Genomic DNA, 24,043 nt, shown 5'->3' on the forward strand with positions numbered 1-24,043 from the left:
ATCAGAGGCTGCCGTACATTAACCATTTGCAGGCAGGGGAAAAAGAAAAAGAAAACACCTGGGGACTCAACCTGTCCAGCAAAAACAAGGTGGTGACTGCAGGTGGAGAGAGAAGATGGCTCCATAAGACAGGTCAGCCCACTCTCTGCCACTGGAACGCAGTGGCGTAGCGTGGGGGGTGCCAGGGGTGCCGGCCGCACCGGGCGCAACATCTGGGGGGGCGCGAGTCCAGAGGGAAGGGACAAGTTCCTTCCTCTGCCGGGCTCCCCGCCGCCACCGCCAGCCTTGCGCCCTAGCGCATGCGCACACCCCGCCGCCGCTGCGGCTGCGCTCCACTCACTGCTCGCAGGAGGAGCAGCCGCTGCAGCAGCGCCGACGCTGCCACCGACGCCTGGCCGGGCACGGGCAGCCTCCGCACCCCGCCGCTGCCGCCATCCCCTCGGCCCAGCCACAGGCGGCGGCTGCTTCTGCCGACTGGGAGGGAGGAGAGCTCCGAGGGGCCTCGCCGCGCCCTGCGCTCCCCAAAACCCTCCGAGAGGACGCCGGCGGGCGGGCGGGCGAGGGTCTCCCGGCAGAAGGGGGCGCCGCTGGCTCCGGCTCTCAGCGCAAGTCTCAGCCGCGGGGGGGGGCGAAGACGGAGCACGGCTGAAAGCCCCCGGACCCGGCCGGGAGCAGGAGAGGCGCTGGCCAAGCCCGGATCTGGAGCTCCACCTACAGCCCAAGGAGAGGAGGGGGCGGGGAGGCGCCCGAGGGGAGGGGGCTTCGGCTGCCTCGGCCCGCGGGGGCTCCGCAAATAATAAATTTAATAAATTCCTGCTGAGCCTTGGGGGGGGGGTCCTTGGCTCCTTCGCTCGCCCCCAGCCCCAGTGGCATAGGGTGGGGGGTGCAGGGGGGCCGGGCGCAACATCTGGGGGGGGCGCTTGCTCACACTTGAGTGCTAAAATCCACGGGTTAGGGGGCGCAAATTACTTGCCTTGCCCCGGGTGCTGACAACCCACGCTATGCCATTGCTGGAACGGGAAGGATTTTCAGCAGCAGCTCCTTTTGTGCGATGCCCTCAATGAAGGGAGGCATGTTTTTGACACAATAATAATAATAATAATAATAATAATAATAATAATAATAATAATTTATTATTATTTATACCCTGCCCATCTGGCTGGGTTTTCCCAGCCCCTCTGGGCAGCTTCCAACAAAATATCAATATACAGTAATGCATCAAACATGAAAAGCTTCCCCAAACAGGTCTGCCTTCAGATATCTTCTAAAAGTCAGATAGTGGTTTATTTCCTTCACATCTGAAAGGAGGGTGTTCCACAGGGATGGCGCCACCACCGAGAAGGCCCTCTGCCTGGCTCCCTGCAACCTCACTTCTCGCAGGGAGGGAACCAGCAGAAGGCCCTCAGAGCTGGACCTCAGTGTCTGGGTGGAATGATGAGTCGGGCAACTCCTGGGTGAACAGGTGAGTTTGAAGGAGGTGCTGGGAAGCAGATAACAGCCGAGGTCTGCTTCATTTCCTTTGATGCCCCAGAGGGACACAGGGCTGGGGGCGTTGGGGGGGGGTGGCGGCTAAAAGGGGAGCCCAGGTCCACCGGCCTGAAGGTACCAAGTGGTGACCCGGGCCGGGAGCCCCGTGTCCCTTGGGGCCAATCCCTGGCCAGGCTCTGACCTTACAATAGGCGGCGGAACCCTGTTTCCCAGGAGACCAGGAGGGTTGCTTGAAAGGAGCCTTGGATCAGCTGACATCGCAGACCCCTGACTCCTCTGGAGAACTGCCTTCTTTGGATCCACTGAACGCCGAGGGAACGGGTTTCTGCCTCCCCTGTGGTGGCACCATGGCCGGCTGTTTCACCTGCTGCCACAGAAGGTAAAGTCAGGGGGGAGAGGGGAGACTTCCTGAAGCCTTGTCCCCCCCCCCCCATGGCCAGAATTTAAAGACAATCTTTGGTAATAATAATAATAATAATAATAATAATAATAATAATAATAAGCCAAATCAATGGCTTGAACCCGCCACCCCCTGGCAGAGGCGTAGGAAGGTCAGGTAGTACCCGGTGCGGAAAATTTCTTGTGTCCCCCCCCTCACATTGATTTTTTTTTTTTGCCTGCAAAAATGGTTTTACGTAATGGTTTTCTTACAAAGGAACATGGATTCTGAGCCTCTGATAACAAGTAGGCGACTATGGACAGATACTTAAATCTACAGGATGGATTGTGTTTTGGCTTATGTTATTTTATTTATATTGACTGCTTATTTATTTAATAAAATTTATTTTTAAAACCTGCAAAGTGGTTTACCAAAACAACAACAACAACAAAACAAAACAAAAAACACCACAGCAGTAAAATCAAGAAAAATTAACAATCCTACTTTCAAACATACAAATGCTAAAATATTAAGATCAAAATTACTTCAATTTCCTAAGCATCTAGGTATGCTTGCCTAAAGAAGAATGCTTCTAGCAGGTGCCTGAAAAGAGTCTAGCAAAGGCACATGCTTTGTTGAAATTTCAGCCTTCGCGACATAGGAAAACGGCCAAGTAAACAGCTATTTTCGTGGAGGAGGGTCAATATATTAACTGATATGCGTGAAATTTCATGTGTAGCTATATAATCCCTAGTGTTGTAAGATAAGACCTTTGGAGCAGGCATTTTTTTTTAAAAAGTTTTTTTTTAATGAACTGCCCTGGTAGGGCAGTAATTGTTCCTTGATAATTTGTCACCTCCCTCCAAGATGGTACCTGGGGCAGCCCCGCCCGCGCCCCCTCTTTCTGGGCTGAGGCAGTTTCGGTTTTGGCTCTTGGCATCCGCCTGCTCTCTGGCTCACCCCCTCCTGACTGGTTCCCTGGAAGTTGCCTGGTGGGGAGTCAAGCCTTTCAGATCCGTCAAGCTCAGTATTGTCAGTGGCGTAGCGTGGGGGGGTGCAGGGGGGGCCGGCCGCACCAGGCGCAACATCTGGGGGTTAGGGTTAGGGGGCGCAAATCCACGGGTTAGGGGGCACAAATTACTTGCCTTGCCCCGGGTGCTGACAACCCACGCTACGCCACTGAGTATTGTCAGTTATTCTGAGCGGCAGGAGTGTCAGGCGAAGGACCTTCTCAAGTCGACCTGGCAATGCCTTGGGCGCAGCCTGGGGCATTCTGAACCGAGGCATGGTCCTTCCCTCAAAAGAAAGATTCCTGACCTCACTAGTGGGGTGGAGAGGTGGGGGGGAATTCACATCTGTGAACCAATGCCCCCCTTTGGTTTCAGATAGCACATGGGTAGACGCAGGGCCGCATTTAGGTTTGACGAGGCCCTCAGCTACTGAAGGTAATGGGGCCCTTTCTATGTCCAGCTGTCCTTTGTCAACAACAAATTGTCGCTGGTTTTTGTGTTGAATATATGATACGATAATCTTTATTGTCATTGTCCCATACAGAACAACGAAATTGAAAAAAAATCTACATCACACATTCAAAAACCAACAAGCCGGTTAACCCCCTAAAAACTCTGATACCCCATAATTAAATACAAGATACTCCCAGAGACTCCCCACACTGCGTTTAAAACCAAAATCGCATTTGGATAAAAGCTGTTTCTCAGGCGGCTAGTCCTAGTCTTTATAACCCTGTACCTTCTTCCAGAAGGCAGAAGCTGAAAGAGATCATTTCCGGGGAGGGGGGGTTTACTATACTGCACTATCTCTGCAGCTTTCTTATGACACCTGGAAGCATAGATTTGAGCCAAGATGGGAAGAGAATATATGCTATACGGTAATTTATGGACCTCATAGGTATCTCAAGCCATTTGCCCATGTTGCCCTTCAACCAGTCCATGCAGAATGTAGGCACCCTATATATAGAAAGGAGCAAACCAGGGATATTTGAGGGAGCAGGCGACAGGTACATCATAGCCTACACAACACAAAACACTCTTGCTGTAGGTCGCTTTTATTTTATTTGTTTTCTATCTTATATTTTGGAAATGTACATCCAGTTTTTTTGCCCTCTAAATTTTTTTGGGCCCCCAAGAGAGTGGGGCCCTAATCTATACCTTGTTTAGCTGATACGTAAATCTGTCCCTTGTCTACCGTAGATGAGTCTTCAAAAGCCCAGGACACAAATATCCACAGCTCTCTGGTGGGTAGGGTGGCTTATTTGCCAGAAGCAGTGGCCTAGCGTGGGGGTCCCTGGGCGCACAATCGGGGCGCGAACCAGGCACCCCCTTCAGAGATTGCTGTTGTGCCCACCCTGCCAGGCTCCAGTAGTGAGGGCTGGGTGAGTGCGGACATTATCTTCACCCTCTGCGCTTGGCCAGCCCTCACTGCCTCCACATCCCCCAGTCCTTGCTGCCGCTGGCGCATGAGCACCCACCTGGAGATGTGGGTGGCGAGGGCTGGGCAAGTACGCTCTGCCCCTGCCTGGTACGTGTGGGCATGCAGCCTTCCCAGGCGCTGGCAAATACCACCACGCCCCTGGCCAGAGGGAACGGATTTGGCACGAACCCTGGAAGTGTCTACTTGATTCTGGCCAAGCTCAGCATCCTGGTGCATATTGTCAGAGTCGAGTAGACACTTCCAGGGTTCATGCTAAATACTTTGGGTAAATGAGCCCCCAGAGAATCTGTGCCCTGGGCTTTTTCACCTCGTCTACCCATGTACTATCCGAAACCAAAGGGGCGCATTGGTTGCCAGACATGAAATGCGTTGGAATTATTTTCTGCTCCCCCCTCCCCCTCCATGGTTCTATATATAACTTCTGAAATTGAATTTTCTGCTTTACAATTTGAAATGCTCATTTATACAACCTTAAGACACCAATACCAATAACAATAATTTTTCTACCCTGCCCATCTGGCTGGGTTTTCCCAGCCACTCTGGGCAGCTTCCAACAAACGCTTATAAATACAATAAAACATCAGTCATTAAAAACTTCCCTAAACAGGGCTGACTTCAGATGTCTTCTAAATGTCAGATAGTCGTTTATTTCTTTGACATCTGATGGGAGGGCATTGCACAGGGCGGGCGCCACCACAGAGAAGGCCCTCCCCTCCCTGCTTCTCTTTCCATGGTTCATTTTCCTAAGTCCCAGCTTATTTTGCAAAAACTATACCATTCCGTATTCCATTATTGCATCCATCAAAGCTTATTTACGCCGTTGAATTTACCTTGATGCTGCCAGTGTTTCCAGCTGTACACAATTATTCCCCATATATTCCAGAAACGTTTCCTAACATATCTTCTTGTTTTCTTATTCTAAATGTTAAGTCTGCAAACTGTGCATACGGTATTCTGTCAACTTCAGTTACCATTCTTCTTTGGTTGGGGCTTCCCTCCTTTCCCACCCCCTCCATGGTTCTGAGTACTGGCTGATGAAAACAGGACAGTGCCTCCTGGTGTCCTCAGGCTCCTCTAGCTCAGCCTCCTCTTTCTTTTTTTCTTTCTTCTTTCTTTCTTTCACTTTCTTTCATTTTCAAAATTTACAAAGAACAAGAATAAATTGATCCTCAACTACGTATTCCAAGATATAAATAAATATTACAATGTACAGTCATACCTCGGGTTACAGACGCTTCAGGTTGCGCGTTTTCGAGTTACGAACGCACCGAAACCCAGAAGTACCGGAACGAGTTACTTTTGGGTTTCGGCGCTCACGCATGCGCAGAAACACTAAATCACGCTTTGCGCAGAAGCGCCAAATCGCAACCTGCGCTTCCTGCGCTTCCTGCACGGATCACGTTCGCCACCCGAGTGTCCACTGCACTTAATAAAAATGTTGAGAGATCTGGGATAGATTTGACCCTGGCTCCGCCCTTTCAAGCCAGCCTGGCAGGCGCTGTCCAGGGGCTCAGGCCAGGAGGCATCTTTCCCGCCGGGGGGCCTGATCCTGGGACCTTCTGCACGCAAAGCAGACGCTCCCCCCACTGCGCGGCAGACCTTCCTCAAGGTGGCAAATGGACCGACCTTACAGAGCTTTCCTGGTGATCCCTGCGACCAGCGGCGGGTCTCCGGGTCTCCAATTTCAGCACCTTCGCCTCTCGCGCTGCCTTCTTCTCTAGGGCATAGTTGGGGCGCCCCCTCCCCGGCTCCGCGCCCCGTGGGACCGAGCCCCTCACACTCCCCTAAATCCACCTCGGCTGCTCCCACGTGCATTTGCAACAACCCCTGGGACCTGCGTTCAAATCCACGAGACTTGGCTCTCCCCTGAAAGCCTCTCGCCGCCGAGTTTCCTCGTTTGCCCAGCGATCCAGCAGGACCAGGCGGCGAAGCCTCTTGGGGGAATCTTCTCCGGGCGCTTGGGATTTGCTCCCCAACAATCAGACCAGCCTTTCGAGTAAGAATGGAAAGGTTTACTTACAGGGAACTTGCGCCCTTCGCTGCAGTATGGATCTAGCCAGAGGCACAGGAGATCGACTTAGAGTCACAAATACAGGTGTGAGCAGGAAGGTCCTTTGCGCGCGTCTGCAGCCGCCAGGCATCCCTTCGGTTCCAGAGCTCAGCGAGAGAGAAATGGCACTGCTTGGAAAAGGCAAACAGACCCTTTTCCTCCTCCTGCTGGAGAGATGCGGGATCACGACCACGCGGAGCCCGGCAGCTTTCTCGAGGATTTCAAGACTCCGGTTGCTCTCCCGTCCCGTGCTGGATTTACTGTACCTATAAGCTAAACTAGCTCTAGCTTCGGGCCCCGCTCTCTTGGGGCGCCCCCCAAAATTAAAGGAAAAACAACAACTGGATGTACATTTGCAAAATGCAAGATAAAAAGCAAATAAAATAAAACCTACTTACAGCAACAGTGTTTTGTGTTGTGTAGGCTCCTTTGATGTAAGTCAGGGGACAGCAAACTCTTTCAGCCGGGGGCCGGTCCACTGTCCCTCAGACCTTGTGGGGGGGGGCGGACTATATTTTGAAAAAAATAATGAACGAATTCCTATGCCCCACAAATAACCCAGAGATGCATTTTAAATAAAAGGACACATTCTACTCAGGTAAAAACATGCTGATTCCCGGACCATCCGTGGGCTGGATTGAGAAGGCGATTGGGCCGGATACTGCCCCCGGGCCTTAGTTTGCCTACCCATGATGTAAGTCATTGGCCCCGCCCTGTGGCGTAGCGTAGGTTGTCAGCACCCGGGGCAAGGCAAGTAATTTGCGCCCCCTAACCCGTGGATTTGCGCCCCCTAACCCTAACCCCCAGATTTTGCGCCCAGTGCGGAAGGCCCCCCTGCACCCCCCACGCTACGCCACTGGCCCCACCTGCTAGCCTGCTCCCTAAAATATCCCTGGTTTGCTCATTTCTATATATAGTGGCGCCCGCCCTGTGGAACACCCTCCCACCAGATGTCAAAGAAATGAACTATCTGACGTTTAGAAGACATCTGAAGGCAGCCCTGTTTAGGGAAGTTTTTAATGATTGATGATTTGATGTATTTTTAATCTTTTGTTGGAAGCCACCCAGAGTGGCTGGGAATAGCCAGCCAGATCGGCAGGGTATAAATAATAAATTATTATTATTATTATTATTAAGCATATGTCAGGGTTACTTCCAGATCCTAGCTCACAGAGGATCACGCTAGCCAGCGGTTGTTGATTAAAAGTCTTTATTGAGTTACAGTCTCCATTCTTGAGCTGCTGCGTGCAACCCTACGCCTTATGCTTAGGTCGGCGAAGCTCCTTCTGAGTCTCCGCCCCTTGCGCACCAACTTAATATCCTAGCCCTGCTCCACCTTTTCCGCCTGACAGTTCTCCTCTGGGTCCCTCTGCCCCCCTGGGTCTCTCCCTTCCGGGATTCTTCTGACGCTGACCCCCCTGACTCCCCTGTCTCCTTGCGCCGGGCTTTAGGACCTGGCTCTCTTTCCGGGCTGCCTACTGCGCCACCTTCCTGTGCATTTGAACTTGGCGCGCGCGCCCAACCTTCCACTTTCCGTCTAACCGTCACTTCGCTCCCCGATGAAGGTGTGGCCACTCCTGACTCGTGCCCTCCCTCCTGTTGTGAGCTGCCAGCGCTAGTTCCCAGGCGCTCTTCCTCTTCCCTACTCTCTGGCGGTGACGTAGGTCCCGATCTCCAACTGCTCCCCTCTGAGTCCCCTCTGGCTCTTTCTTCCTGGGGTGTCCCCCTAGTCTCCCCCCTTGCCCTTGCCACTGGTGCTCCTCTTTGTGAATCTTCTGATTCACTGGACAGACTCGGAGATCTCGGGTCGTCGTCGTCACTCATCCTTTCTTCTGCCTCCTCCCCCTCGCTCTCTGTTTCCTCCCTTGCCCTCGCCTCTGCTCCTGAACCCCTGACATCCATCCCCCCCTCAAAGCCCCCCCTTCCCCCCTCCCCTCCCTCCGGTGCGGGAACTGGGTGCTGCAGTGTCAAAGGGACGAATGTCGGGTACAGTTCGCTTCCTGTGGCCGGCCTCCATCCGCAGACTCCCGGTTCTTCCTCCCTGCTCTCGTCAGCGACGGTCACCTCTGCTTCCATCTCCGTGCCGCCGTGCTCGAGACCCTGGTTGTCCCCGAAAAAGTCCATGTCGGTCTCTCCCTCGCTTCCTTCTGTAGGCGTAGCTCGTCCTGGACCCTCCAGCCACTTCCTGCGCCACTGCTCCTCTGGTCGATCATCCCACCAATACGAGGGTTCTGAGGCAGATCCCGAGGGTGACCCCTCCGGGGAACGGGCGTCTCGTGTCGGTTCCTCATCCGAGTCGAACCCCCGGAACGTGCTGGCTGAAAGCGTGGGCGTGAAAAGCCAGTCGTCGAAAAAGTCCGCTGGCATTGGCCTATGGGGGAAAAGGGCATGAAACTCTTCCTTGAGCAGAGGTTCATCTAAAGCGTAGCCCGGCACCCAGCTGTTGGCATTGGCCGGGGTGCCCTCCTTAGTGAGAAGGTATTCTACCCCCTCTTCCCCCCATCTGGAGTCCAAAATCTCTGTGACTTCGTTGAGGCGCACCTCCTGTGCCACTCCCCGTTGCCTGGTTCCCTCTCGGAGCGGACTCGGCGCCGTGCCGGGTTCCTGAAACCTGTGCGGTGCCTTGTAGGGAGTGAGCACCGATCTGTGGAACACCGGATGCATTCTGGAACCCTCCGGAAGCGCCAGCCTGAAAGCCACCGGGTTGACCTGCTCTTCGACTTGGTAGGGCCCCAGTTGCTTATGCCCTAGTTTCTTCTTGGCCAACGACCTGGCCGGCACTGCGTGGGCTGCTAACCAGACCCAGTCTCCCACCTGGATCTCTTCGCCAACCCTTCTGTGTTTGTCTGCCTGCACCTTGTATGCGTGTTTGGCCAGCTCCAGGTGCCGCCGCAGCTGATCGTGAACCTCTTGCAACTCCGACGCGAACGCATCTGCTGTCTGCGGCTCCCCCTCCACCAGTCTTTCCAGTCCCGGGAAGGTTCTGGGGTGCCTCCCGTTGTTGGCGAAGAACGGCGTGACCCCCGTGGACACGTGCTTCGTGTTGTTGTAGGCGAACTCGGCGAGCGGCAGGTAATCCACCCACGTCGCAGGCTGTTGATTCGCATAGCATCTCAGGTACTGCTGCATGATGGCATTGACCCGCTCCGCTTGCCCGTTGGTCTGCGGGTGTCTCGCCGACGCCAGGTTGATCTTGACGTTTAGGAAGCCCATCAGCTTCTGCCAGAAGTTCGAGATGAACTGCCGCCCGCGGTCGGACAGAATAGACCGTGGCAGACCGTGAACCTTGAACACGTGGTCTATGAACAGTTTGGCGGTTTGTTCCGCCGTGGCCACCTTCGCACACGGGATGAAATGCGCCATCTTGGAGAACAAGTCCACCACCACCAGCACGGCCGTCTTGCCCCTCGAGCTGGGCAGATCCGTGACGAAGTCCAGGGCGACTCTCTCCCATGGCTCGACCGGAGTTTGCAGCGGTTCCAACAGTCCGGCCGGCGGTCTGTGCACTGGTTTGGCCCTCTGGCAGGTGTCGCACCTCGCCACGTAGTCCGCGACCTCCCCTCTCATTCCGGGCCACCAGAAATCCCTGGCGACTAATTCCACCGTCTTCTCCTTGCCAAAGTGCCCGGCAGTGGGCGCGTCGTGCAGCTGATGCAGTACCTTGGCGCGAAGTTCGTCTCCCGGCACGTAGATGGCCCCTTTGCGGATGAGCAATCCATCTCTCAGCTGGAACCCGTTGGTCGCTGCCGTGCCCCTTCGCATCTCAGCCATCTTTGCTTGCGCGAAAGAGTCATTCTGCAACGCTTGTCGCACCGCCTCCAGGTCCACTGTCACCGCAGCGCACGCCCACACTGTTGGCGCGAAGATGTGCATGGCGGCCGCTGGCGTGGCGTCCTCCAGATACTGTGGCTTACGGGATAGCGCGTCCGCCATGATGTTGGTGTCCCCCGGGACATACTCTATTCGGAAGTCGAAATTCGCAAAGAACTCAGCCCAACGTATCTGCCTCTGGTTCAGGAACTGTGCCGTGCGCCAGTGCTCCAGATTCTTGTGGTCCGTGCAGACCTGCACCGTGTGCTTGGCTCCAATCAGGAAGTGCCTCCATGCTTTGAACGCTGCATGAATAGCCAGCAACTCCCTGTCCCAGATGGTGTAATTCTGTTCGGACTTGCTGAGCTTCCTGGAGTAAAACGCTCCGGGCCTCCAAACCCCCTGCGGGTCCTTCTGCAGCAGGACTGCTCCGACGGCCCTGTCCGAGGCGTCTGTTTCAACTCTCATCGGCCTGCTAGGATCGACATGAAGCAGCTGTTCCTCCGAGGCGAAAAGACGCTTGAGTGCCTGAAAGGACTGCTCCGCCTGCGCTGTCCAGATGAACTTCTTTTTCTTGGAACTGAGCGTGTCTGTAATGGCTGCAGTCTGCATAGCGAAGCCTTTGATGAACTTGCGATAGAAGTTCGCGAAGCCGACAAATCGTTGGACCTCCTTCCGGTTGCGTGGGCTTTTCCAATCCAACACCGCTCGAACCTTGGCGCTGTCCATGGCGAGCCCCTTGTCAGACAACCTGTATCCCAGGAAATCCACCTCCGTCACGTCGAATTGGCACTTCTCCAGCTTGGCGTAAAGCCTATGTTGCTGGAGCCTGCTCAGCACTTCCCTGACGTGTCTGTCATGCTCCTGCTGCGATTCCGAAAAGATCAGGATGTCATCCAAGAAACAGACGCACGTCTTGTAGAGGAGCCCCGCCAACACGTGATGCATGAAAGCTTGAAAAACGTGGGAGCCATTTTGCAATCCAAAAGGCATAACTCTATATTCGTAGGTGCCCAGGGGTGTGAACATGGCTGTCTTCCACTCATCTCCTTCCCGCATGCGAATCAGGTTGTACGCCCCTCGCAGGTCCAACTTGGTGAACACGCTGCCCTTGCGTACTTTCGCGAGGAGGTCGTCGATTCGGGGCATGGGGAAGTCCGACGGCTTGGTGACACTGTTCAAAATGCGGTAGTCCACCACGAGCCTTTTCTGGGGCGTGTCTCGCTTCTTCACAAAGAATACAGGACTGCCCCCCGCTGCCTGGGACTCTCGGATGAAACCGCGTTTCAAATTATGATCAATGAACTCCTTGAGTTCCTGCAGTTCGTCTTCAGACATGGAATCCAGCTTCCCTTTGGGCAGCGCCGCCCCCGGCAGCAGGTCAATCTTGCAGTCATATGGTCTGTGGGGGGGTAGCTTGTCTGCCTCCTTCTCGCAGAAAACCTCCAAAAATTCTGCGTACTTGTGGGGAATCGCTTGCAGCGTGCCGAGCAGCAGCTGTGACTCCTCTTGCTCCCCTTCTTGCTGGGGCATGATGCAGTGTTCAGCACAAAAGGAAGAGCCGAAGGTCAGCTGCCTCTGGTACCAAGCCAGCGCCGGGCTGTGCTTGTCCAGCCAACTCATGCCCAATACAATAGGCGTGTCCGACAGTTGAGTGACGTTGAAGCTGATAATCTCCTTGTGATTTCCAAGCCGCAGCACCATAGGTGGCGTCTGCTTCACCACTTGCCCCCCTAACAGCTCCCTGCCATCCACCGTGACAACCTGCAGGGGCAGCGTGGCAGGTAGCAACTGTATAGCGTGCCGGTCGACAAAGTCCTGCCCTATGAAGTCTGCATTGCTTCCCGAGTCGACGGTGATTGGCACGTCCATGGTGATTCCATTGGGTAGCTGGAGCGATGCAGTGAGCCTCACTACTGGCTTGGGCGGGAGGGGGTCCATGGGCGGTAAAATCTCTGGGGACTGCTTCACTGACACGTCTGGCTGGGCCCCAGTGCCTCCTCTTCCAGCCAGACATCGTCGTTTCCCTGCTGTGGTTCTCCTTGCTGCGTTGCTGCAGTCACCATTGCTGAGGCTGCAGTGTGCTTGTGGAGCCTCCGGGGACACTCTTTCGCCAAATGGCCTGGATCCTCGCAGATGTAACACTTCCTGTTCCCTCTAGGAGGCTTCGCTTTCACTGCTGCCGGTGCTAGGGCTCTGGCTGCTGACTGAGCCCTTGCACTCCCAACCTCCATCGGTTCCACCCCTCCCCCTGTTGGGGGCGTGGATTGCGCACGCGCTGCTTCTCTGGGAAGGAAGGAGGAGCCCCTGGCTGGTTCGCGCCCGCTGCGCCCTTCGTCCCTGCTCCACGGACGTTCTTCCAGCCGCACTCCCACCGCCAGCGCCCTCTGAACGATCTCCTGCGTGGTCCGGGGTCTCTCCCCCCTCGCAATCTCATCTTTCACCGAGCTGTTCAAGCCCTCCCAAAAAAGGTCTCTGACGGGAGCCGAATCTCTGTCCCATTCCAGGGCACTGACCAAAGCGAAAAAGCGGGCATGATATTGCCGTACGCTGGCCCTCCCTTGTCTTAGTCCGTGCACCTCCCTTCGGGCAAGATCCACGTCAATGCTTGATAAAAAACAGCCATCCATCGCTTTAATAAAGGCGTCCGCATTTTGGAGCGCAGGATCCTTATCCCTCCACAAATTGCGCAGCCATGCTTTAGCGTCTCCATGCAAATGGGACATGATGAACCCCACTTTCTCTTGTTCATCTCTAAAGTCTTTGTGCAGTAGTTGTAGTGCACACATTACGTCTGCTCTAAAATTGGGGTACTGTTGCAAATTCCCATCGAAGTGCGAGACCAGACTGCCTGTGCGTCTCCCCAACCCAATCCCCTCTGATTTGGGTGTCTGTTGCCCCTGCTTCGTAAGCACGTCCAACCTGACCTGGAGATCCCTGTAGGCGGCCGCTGCGTCCTCCTCTCTCTTCCTGGACGCCACCGCCTCGGCAGTCAGTCGTGAAACCGCGTCTCTGAGTTCCGTTATTTGCTGTTCGGCCGTCATATTGTCTACCGTTCGTGAGCTTTCTTGTAGGCACCCGCTTTCCCTCCTCTCCGCGAGGTCGTGGATGTCCACAATTTGAGCAGAAGGAGCTTACTGTCAGGGTTACTTCCAGATCCTAGCTCACAGAGGATCACGCTAGCCAGCGGTTGTTGATTAAAAGTCTTTATTGAGTTACAGTCTCCATTCTTGAGCTGCTGCGTGCAACCCTACGCCTTATGCTTAGGTCGGCGAAGCTCCTTCTGAGTCTCCGCCCCTTGCGCACCAACTTAATATCCTAGCCCTGCTCCACCTTTTCCGCCTGACAGTTCTCCTCTGGGTCCCTCTGCCCCCCTGGGTCTCTCCCTTCCGGGATTCTTCTGACGCTGACCCCCCTGACTCCCCTGTCTCCTTGCGCCGGGCTTTAGGACCTGGCTCTCTTTCCGGGCTGCCTACTGCGCCACCTTCCTGTGCATTTGAACTTGGCGCGCGCGCCCAACCTTCCACTTTCCGTCTAACCGTCACTTCGCTCCCCGATGAAGGTGTGGCCACTCCTGACTCGTGCCCTCCCTCCTGTTGTGAGCTGCCAGCGCTAGTTCCCAGGCGCTCTTCCTCTTCCCTACTCTCTGGCGGTGACGTAGGTCCCGATCTCCAACTGCTCCCCTCTGAGTCCCCTCTGGCTCTTTCTTCCTGGGGTGTCCCCCTAGTCTCCCCCCTTGCCCTTGCCACTGGTGCTCCTCTTTGTGAATCTTCTGATTCACTGGACAGACTCGGAGATCTCGGGTCGTCGTCGTCACTCATCCTTTCTTCTGCCTCCTCCCCCTCGCTCTCTGTTTCCTCCCTTGCCCTCGCCTCTGCTCCTGAACCCCTGACAGCATATATTCAACACAAAAAATAGTGACAATTTGTTGCTGACAAAGGACAGCTGGACATATAAAGTGCCTCTTTACCTTTGGTACCTGAGGGCCTCATCAAACCAAAATCCGGCCCTGAGCCAATGCACAGTTGCATTTGTCTGCATTAAATTTCCATTGTTGTTTTTTTAGATGATCTTCATTGAATTTTTAGTTACATACTCTACATACACATACATTATATTTCACGTTTGTTCTTGCTCTCCCGAGCTGACTTCCCTCCTTCCTTCTTCCAGCTTTTTTATGTCGTCTTTAACTTTTTGCATTGTCTTTGTCCATTTTATATATAATTGTTCTTCAATTTTTTCCCCATAAAATGTCTGTAAACAAATCTTTCTATATATACAATTCTTATTGTCTGTCTATATTCATTTACAAATATTGTTCAACAATAGTCCTAACATACATTTTTAATTCATTTTGATATTATTATCCAATACATTTTTGTGTTTTCTCGTTATGAGGTTTATTTCAGTTCTACTGGTTTCCCTATTTCACATCGTGTTCTGTATATATAACATAAAATTTCCCCATTCCTTCTGATATGTTTCATCACCCTGATGTCTAATTTTTGCTGTTAGTTTGGCTACTTTGGCTAGCCTGTCGGCATTAAATTTCCTACGGTTACTTCCAAGAAATTCGCCTCCATGTTTTCCTCCTCTTTCTCCTTCCACAGGAGCAGATCTGAAAACAATACAAAGTGAGTGGCTCTTTTGTGCCCTTGAATGTCCCTCTGATAAGAAAGTATCAGCTTCCAATTTAGGAGGGTTTGACCCCGGACGGAAGCGGCGGATGTTTCTTCAGCAGAGAGATCCTGCTCATCTTGCCCACGCTTGGAAGGTCAAGGGCAGACTGACCGGCACCCACAGCTCGCCAGGGCCGCCGGGGTCGTTTGGGGAGGGTGCTGTGTGTGTCCCGCAGCCACAAGGAATTGGGAAGGGGGTGCCTCGTTCCCCTTGGCATCCTGGGGGGCATCCCCAGTGCCCCCCTGCTGCAAAGAGCATTCCTTGCGTCTCTCTCTTTCCAGGCTGCCTAAGACGCAAGAGGAGCCACAGGAAGGGGGTGAGTGGGGATCTGGGGGTGTCTAGTCCAGCAACCCAGGTCACTACCCAAATTCATACCCCACCCCACCAACAGCATGCTGGACTCTGCTTGGGGATGTTTGCCCCACGGGGGGCTGCCAAGGAAACCTGCTCCCTGTCCCTCACCAGCCTGACCCCTCCTGCAGCGGAGGCAGGGCAGGGCTTGAGCCAACTGGGCCTGAGCTGTCACCTGCTCTTTCTTGCCAGTCACCTTTCTTGCCTCCTGCAGAAACCCTCCCTGCTGCTCCTGCGACTCCTCCTGCCCCAGATCCAGAGCCCCAAGAGCAGGAGGTCAAGCCGCTCCTGGCCAGCCCCCCTGCGGAGACCCTCCTGGACCCCACCGGGGGTTCCATGTTGCTTCTGCAGAAGCATCTGCAGGTCCTCAAGGAGATGCAGAGCCAGTACCTTCAGGCAGGTAAGTCTTGGCGAGGGGCACCTCCTGGCCTCCAGCCGGGGAACCCTCTTGCCAGGGCCTGATCCCTTTCCTCTCCTTCCCGCTCCCCAATTTCAGAAGTGAAGATCCGCAGCGCTTGCCACCAGTTCCCGCGCTCCCTGCGGGCCACCAGCCTCCAGATCTGCCGCACCCGGCGGAGGCTCATCCGTACGGAGGTCCGCCTGCAGCGTCAAGCCAGCAGCCCTGGTGCGCCTCTTCGGAAGTTGCTGCGGGTTTCAATTTTCTGCCAAATGGATTTTAACCATCTTGATTTATAATGTTAACATTGTAACTTCATTTTTGGGGTCTTTTTTTTTTTTTTGCAAATCACTTAGAAGGTTTATTACAATCCAAGTGGTGCACACATTTTGACACTCAAATAAATAGGTAAAGGTAAAGGTACCCCTGTCCGTACGGGCCAGTCTTGCCAGACTCTAGGGTTGTGCGCTCATCTCACTCTAGAGGCCGGGAGCCAGCGCTGTCCGCAGACACTTCCGGGTCACGTGGCCAACGTGACGAAGCTGCATCTGGCGAGCCAGCGCAGCACACGGAACGCCGTTTACCTTCCCGCTGGTAAGCGGTCCCTATTTATCTACTTGCACCCGGAGGTGCTTTCGAACTGCTAGGTTGGCAGGCGCTGGGACCGAACGATGGGAGCGCACCCCGCCGCGGGGATTCGAACCACCGACCATGCGATCGGCAAGTCCTAGGCGCTGAGGTTTTACCCACAGCGCCACCTGCGTCCCTCAAATAAATAGGATGAACAAAACAGACTTATTGAAATAAAAACTGTCCAGTCCCAAAAATATGGTTCCAAAGCTTTACTAGCAGAACTTGTTCAAAACAGACAAAAAAGCAAATAATGTTACATCAGATAGTTGCATAATATCATGTGCTTGTCCAAGCATAGGAAAAACATCTTAGAAATAGGAAATCACCTGGAACTGAAAACGACGCTCTGTGTTTCCAACACACGGACTACCTTAGCAGGAGGCTGTGTTCCTGGAGAGAAATGAAACACACCCTTTTCCTCCGGTGGCCTGAGAACAAAGACTAACTCACACACCTGAAATGGAGATTTGTAACTGAATGCCTTTCTCAGGTGATCTATGTTAAACACCTCATGTCAGAGCAGCAGAGATACATCAGCAGCTAACCATTAACCTGTTACACATTCTGAGAGCTCTAGTTGACCTTGAATGGAATTTTCCAATGTTAAACCTTTAGCAATACACATACAGAGCCATTTTCCATTTTAATGTACAATTAAACAATACTTAACACATCCGTTGCCAGGCTCTGACAAACTGCCCCCATTCCTTTCTGTCTTGCTGGCCTCCAAGTTCCTCTTGTGGCGTGAAATCAGCTTAAAATGGTAAACGGGGGGGGGGGGGGGGTTAAGCAGGTGGATGCTGGGGGCTGCTGGCCTTCCATGCCTGCCAAATTTATGCTTTCCACCCCCACCCTCCCGTTTCTTGCAGGTGTCTGCCAAAGCCCCCCAGGCCCAAGCCTGTCTTCTTCGAAGCCCACTTTGGAGTCGACATCCACCTCCAGCTCTGGGGAGGTGGTCTCCATCACCCCCACCACCTCCAGCTTCTCCCTCCCGCCCCACCCGCTTTCCCCGCCTCCCCCCTCCCCGCCCCTCCTCCAGCCAGATCTCAGGGTCCTGCAAGAAGCATTGGAGACCTTGCTGGAAATTGAGGCCCACCAGCTGCAGGAGCGTAAGTACCAGACAGAAGCTCCCTCCGTGGCTCTTCCTTCTGGTCCTGCGTACAAGATTCCTTATAAACCAGCCCCAGGGTCGGTGACAGTCCCGTAATATAAAGTTATAAAAGAACAGGTATAGAGTCAGAAAGGAACCCAGAGGCTCATCCAGGCCAACTCCTGCCATGCAGATCAAACTGTTCCCAGTGGAGAACAGCATACATTTCAGCCAAAGGAGTCCCACAGAAATGGCAAAGGCTAAGGTGAAAGAGATTAAACCTCCCACAACGAAGGTGCCAGGTGCATCTCCATAGGGAGGGAGCCCCACAATGTGGGGGCTGCCACAGAGAAGGCCCTGCCTCCCCACTCTCTCTTGCCCTCTGGGCCACAGTCCCCCATACTTCTGAGGGTCAATGGAACTACCATGGAAGGCGGCCTCACCCCTGCAGAACTTTGCTCCCAAGGAGGTCCTAGTAATGGAGATGGTCTTTCAGATCATTGACACCTTCCTTGGCAAGCTATCTCACTAGACTCATAGTCCCTATAGCACATTTTTCTTTTTTCTTTACTTTGACAAAGTAATGATCATACATAAATAAGAATAAAAATGTGCACCGCACTGCCAAGGCCATTCCGTTGTAACTATCCAACCTCCCAAAATTTCAACACCTCTTGCGATGGTTTGACCCCTTTCCATTTTGACAGTACAAATTCTACAAACACCCTACATATTGCCTGAAAATCATTTCTCCTGCATATTCCACGCCTTACCTTAATGGCACATGTTAATTTATCATTAATAGCTTTGTCATAGCTCGTTTTTCTAACTATCCTGTCACTGCCAATACCCCAGTCTCTGAGCAGGGCATTTCTTGGGCTTCCTTGGGATCAGTGCCAGATTTATGTATAAGATAAACAAGCTATAGCTTAGGGCCCTACTCTCTTGGGGGCCCTAAAAACATTTAAAGAAAAAAACACACACCTGACTGTACATTTCCAAAATATAAGATAAAAAATAAAAAAAACCTACATACAACAACAGTGTTTTGTGTTGTATAGGCTCCTATGATATACATATTTTGTTATGTGCAAATGGTTTTAGATACCTATGAGGTCCATAAATTGTTCAGTCATTTAGTCGTGTCCGACTCCTCGTGACCCCCTGGACCAGAGCACGCCAGGCACTCCTGTCTTCCACTGCCTCCCGCAGTTTGGTCAGACTCATGTTTGTAGCTTTGAGAACACCGTCCAACCATCTCGTCCTCTGTTGTCCCCTTCTCCTTGTGCCCTCCATCTTTCCCAACATCAGGGTCTTTTCCAGGGAGTCTTCTCTTCTCATGAGGTGGCCAAAGTACTTGAGCCTCAGCTTCACGATCTGTCCTTCCACTGAGCACTCAGGGCTGATCTCCTTAAGAATGGATACGTTTGATCTTCTTGCAGTCCATGGGACTCTCAAGAGTCTCCTCCAGCACCATAATTCAAAAGTATCAATTCTTCGGCGATCAGCCTTCTTGATGGTCCAGCTCTCACTTCCATACATCACTACTGGGAAAACCATGGCATTAACTATACGGACCTTTGCTGGCAAGGTGATGTCTCTGCTTTTTAAGATGCTGTCTAGGTTTGTCACTGCTTTTCTCCCAAGAAGCAGGCGTCTTTTAATTTCGTGGCTGCTGTCACCATCTGCAGTGATCATGGAGCCCAAGAAAGCAAAATCTCTCACTGCCTCCATTTCTTCCCCTTCTATTTGGCAGGAGGTGATGGGACCATAAATTACCATATAGCATATATTCAACACAAAAAAACAGTGACAATTTGTTGTTGAGCAAGGACAGTTGGACATATAAAGGGCCACATTACCTTCCGTAGCTTAGGGCCTCATCAAACCTAAATCCTGCCCTGCTTGGGATGAAGTTCTACTAGAAACTGGCAGTGTGTTCTGTGGTCTAAGGCTTATTTTGCATGTATATTCAGGCTGAGAAGAAGACGTTAGCATTAACACTCCGCAGGGGTCAGCAAACTTTTTCAGCAGGGGCCGCTCCACTGTCCCTCAGACCTTGTGGGGGGGGCACTATATTTTGGAAAAAAAGAACAAATTCCTATGCCCCACAAATAACCCAGAGATGCATTTTAAATAAAAGGACACATTCTGCTCATGTAAAAACACGCTGATTCCCGGACTTGTCCGTGGGCTGGATTGAGAAGGCAATTGGGCTGCATCTGGCCCCTGGGCATTAGTTTGCCTACCCCTGCTCCAACAGATCCGCCTTCCTCCCTTTCGGGTTCCAGGTGCATCACCAAAACGATTCGTTTTGGATTTGCACAAAGAGCAAGTCCAGCCTCTGTGTCTTTTCCAGAGCCAGTCCCCAAACTGCCTGATTTCCTCCCTCGAGCATGCAGACACCCCTTCAGCCAGAGGTGCAGCCCCCAGAAACCCATCTCCTCCCAGACATTCCGTTATTCAAAGTTCAATGCCCACGGATTCCCCAAAACCCACTGAAATCACAGCGACCCACAGCAATTGCAAAGGCACAGCAACTGGCCTCCCAACCTGGGCCAGGAGCACCCGGGACAAGGAGGGGCCCTCATCCACCAGCCCATCACCTTCTCCTTCCCCTTGTAATAAAGAAAAATCTGCCCTTATTCCCTTATGGCGGACACAAGAGCCCTTATAGAGTCCTTTGCAGGTTCTCCATCGGTCGGAGGCCAACCAGAGAATATTGAGAAGCAAAGCAGCTGGTAAGCCTGATCTTTATTGATCTGTTGCAACAGGGTGATCCCCTCACACGCAGGAGGAGGAGGAGGATCCAGAACAAAGGTGTGCCTGCCCTTATATGGACATTTTAAATTCCCTGCCCTGGAGCTCAAGACCACCCCTCCATCTATCATACATACATCACAGAAGGGGTGTAACCCAAGACCCCCCCAAACATCATACCTACATCACAGGAAAAGGTGGTCTACAACAGAAATTTGAACGTTGTTGTTTTTCCTGTCTGCCAGGTTATCTGATAATGCCTTGTCTGATTGCCTTTCCTGGTAGTCCGGCCATTCCTTTGAGATGGTGTTTTCCCAATTCCCGAGACAATGGGAAGCCACCCTGACCCCCTCCCTCCTTCCAGAGAAAACACTCGGTCAGTTTGGGAGTCAGAATGGTTTCAGGGCTGCTTCAGACATGTGGTTTATATATTTACGTACATGTTTGCTTGGTACATTGATGAACATTTCTTCTATATCTAAGACCTTCATTTTTTTTCTTTCCCCCTGCAGGGAAAAGGGACGTTCGGACGTGCCAGGAGTGCCTGAGGTCCCTCCGGGAGCTGAGGGCGCAGCTGCAGAAAGTGCGGAGCAGACTCTGGCGGGTGGAGGCCCTCCTGGGCATCCGGGTGCCCCCCAGGGAGCTGGAGGGGGGAGAGCAAGAGGAGGAGGAGGAGGAGGAAGAATGAGCCCCTCGCAGGCGCCCCCAAACAGCCAAATTCCCTCCCTCCTCTGAAGATGTTGGGCGAGGGATCTGCTGTTTATTGTCTTCTTCGCACCCCTTACAAGTAACTAATCTTTTCAGACAACATTTTAGACCAAGGATTAATGACGGAATGTGGGACGGCCTTTGTTGAATGTTTTCTTAGGCACTATTTAAGGATGTTTTAAATTAAATTTTCAAATCAGCACGCAATAAAGGAAACATCAGAATGTTATGTGTGTCCTTATTCATAGACATGGCCATGGATGCTTGAGTTGAGCTTCCTGGCTTGCAAGGGGGTCGGACTAGATGGCCTTTGGGCTCCTTCCAACGCCACCATTCTATGATTGTTCCCACAACCAGAGGCCGCTCCGCCCAGTAGAGCCTCCAGCGCAAGCTGTGCGCACTGACCCAGCTCTCCAGGCACTTTCTTGGCTCCCTTGTGAGCACAATATGCGCCAGGAGGCTGTGGCCAGAACGGAGTCCACACTTCCAGGGTTATCGCTCAATACATTCCTTCTGGTCAATGAGCCACCAATGAGCAATGGTGTCCAAAGAGGGCCAGATTTGATGAAGTGAAGGGCCATGGGGGCCGACCAAAGGTGTTGAGCTTTTTTTAGGATTGAAGTTGTTTAGGTTTTTTTAGGATTTTACCCCAGGAAAGAAACTGCCACGGGGGCCAGATTAAACCGACTGGTGGGCCGCATTAGGCTACTGGACTTTGGACACGCCTGCGCTAGAGGGCCGTGAAGGGGCACATGGGTGGCCAGATGTGAAGCAGAGGGGCCTTCTTTCCAGCTCCCCCCACTCGTGAGGCGGGGTGTGTGTGTGTGTGCTGCTGACCCCTGTGGGACCAGGAGGCTGGACTCGAGGGGCCCCCGCTGGCCAGGCCCTGCAGACCCATTCCTGGCCGAGGCGAAGGCTGCAGCCGGCGAGGGGCCACCGGGATGCCTTCCGAGTTCTGATCGGGCGCTGAGTTCTAATTCGGCTCTCGGGCATGTCCTGGGGGGCGAAGGGGCGCCCTTCCCACGGGGCGGGGGGGGGCGCTCCTGGTGTGCCCGCGGCGGAGTCGGGAGCGCGCCGATCCCCGCCGCGCACGCGCATCTCGGCGAGCGGAGGAGTGGCGCCGGCGCGCTCTTGGGGCGGGAGAAGGGCTGCCGGGCTGCCTGCCGGCCATCCTCCGGCCCAGGAGGCTCGAGGCGCGCTCTGCGTATGCTCAGAGGAAGGTTGCCTACGATGCTTCCCAGGAGGGGGCTGGACTAGATGGCCCCGGGGGGGGGACCCTGCTGGGATTCTAGGACGGGGCTCCCTTTTGCCACTCCTGCTTTTGGGCAAGGGAGGGTCGTCCCCCCCCCCAACCTTCTCTGGGGGGCGCGAGACACGTGACTCCGGCTGCTTGGGAGCCTCCGAGGGGCTGAAGGGGGCGCGCCTGGCTTGTCAAGGGTTCACAGGAGCCGGGCTGGACTCCGGGAGGGGGCGGGTCCTCCAGAGCCAAAGCCCCGCCCTCCTCCCCGCCCCTTTCTGCCTGGGCGGGGCGGCGAGGAATCCTCTTCGGAATAAGGGGATTTCCCTTTGCAAAAGGGAAACGTTGGCAGCCAGGTCCCGGGATCGGGGTGCCAGAGGGGGGAAGGGGGAGTCCCAGGGCTGCAGGGGGGGCTGCTCGGTTCCTGCATGGGGGACCCCCAAAGCAGAACCCAGAGGGCCCCCCACCCCTTTTTCTCTGCAGCTCACGGCTCCAGCTGCCAACTCGGCCCTCCAGATGTTTTCGGACTACCATTCCCATCATCCCAGTGACGCCTGGTCCTGTTAGCTAGGGATCATGGGAGTTGTAGTCCCCAAAGCATCTGGGGGGGGGGCTGCGTTTGCCTAGGACGGCCTTGTGGGGAGGGGAAAGGGGCGCGCAAAGGAACCCGCTTCAGATTGAGGAATAAGTCCTTTTGCGATGAAATACTGTATACACAAAACCAAAGCCTGACCCAGGCAATAATGCAGTGCTGGATTTACCTATAAGCTAAACAAGCTATAGCTTAGCCCCCCCCTCTCTTGGCCCCCCCATTTTTTTAAAGAATATATATAACACAAATAAAATAAAGCCTACATACAGAAGAGGCCCCTGGTGGCCCCCACCCCCATGAGAAGAGGAGACTGTATTCAGTAGGGACCCCCCTGTGGCCTGATCCTGCTGGGCTCGCCTGAGGTTCTTATGTGGAGCTCCTCCCGATGGAAGTGTTCTAGTAATGTTGTTGTTGTAGTTTAGTCGTTTAGTTGTGTCCGACTCTTTGTGACCCCATGGACCAGAGCACACCAGGCACCCCTGTCTTCCACTGCCTCCCAGTGGCGTAGCGTGGGTTGTCAGCACCCGGGGCAAGGCAAGTAATTTGCGCCCCCTAACCTGTGGATTTTGCGCCCCCTAACCCGTGGAGCGCCCCCTCCCAGATGTTGTGCCCGGTGTGGCCGCCCCCCCTGCACCCCCCACGCTACGCCACTGTAGCACAGAACACCATCCCTAATCCTGCAACTGCAAAAAGTTCTGCAACACAGCACAACAGACCGTGCAAAAGGATCGTTGTTGATGCTTTTATTAAAAAAATGTAAACAACAGCCATCTTTATTTACACTATGAGCTAACTGTCTGAGATGGGTAAAACCAATCCCAAAGGGCCCTTACAAACAGTAGATTATGCTACATTTTCTTTGTTTAAATCCACAATGTTTTGGTTTTTTAAAATGCACTCTACCTCCCCACCCTTATACCCTTTCCACCCAATACGGTAGACGTACACCTGATGCCTTTGTCACACATTACATGCACCCAACCCCTTCCCTGCAGACAGCTAGATTTCCCTCGCAATAAACGTGGGTGGGTAGGTAGGTGGGGGGGGGACAGTTATGCAGCGGGGGTGCTATGCGGCGGTTCTCCCGTCCAGTTTGGCAGGGCAGTCAGATGTGCAAGCCTGCCTTGCAATGGAGTCGGTGCCCCGTCCCTCCAGCCTCGTGCTGGGAAGGCACTCTGCGTATGCCCCGATGCCCCCTTCCCCTTTCTTAACCGCCCATTCTCTTCCTACCCAGAGCTGGAATTCGGGGTTGCAAGCAAGTGGGGGCGCAAGCGAGGCCTGCCTCTCGCGAAACTTCCAAGAGGTCACCCTACGAAGCCCCTCCGGAATGCAGCCTGGAGACTAGAGCAACGAACGACGACCCCACCGGCCCAGGCAGGCGGCGGCTTCGACGGCGCTTTTCCCGCCCAGCGATGCC

The 24,043-nt window shown here is 53.7% G+C and overlaps 1 protein-coding gene across 1 annotated transcript; it reads left to right on the forward strand.

The window, feature by feature from the left end:
• The first annotated feature begins 1,720 nt into the window (after positions 1–1,720).
• Positions 1,721–21,022, forward strand: LOC309518175 (uncharacterized protein). Its single transcript, XM_082197988.1, has 7 exons — positions 1,721–1,867; positions 14,789–14,812; positions 15,140–15,174; positions 15,424–15,609; positions 15,706–15,834; positions 17,109–17,348; positions 20,602–21,022. Exons 1-7 carry the CDS (start codon positions 1,836–1,838, stop codon positions 20,775–20,777), a joined length of 822 nt encoding a protein of 273 aa, XP_082054114.1. The 5' UTR covers positions 1,721–1,835; the 3' UTR covers positions 20,778–21,022.
• The last annotated feature ends 3,021 nt before the right edge of the window (positions 21,023–24,043 follow it).

Source organism: Podarcis vaucheri, assembly GCF_965113315.1.
Source record: "Podarcis vaucheri genome assembly, chromosome: 14".
Lineage (NCBI taxonomy): Eukaryota > Metazoa > Chordata > Lepidosauria > Squamata > Lacertidae > Podarcis > Podarcis vaucheri.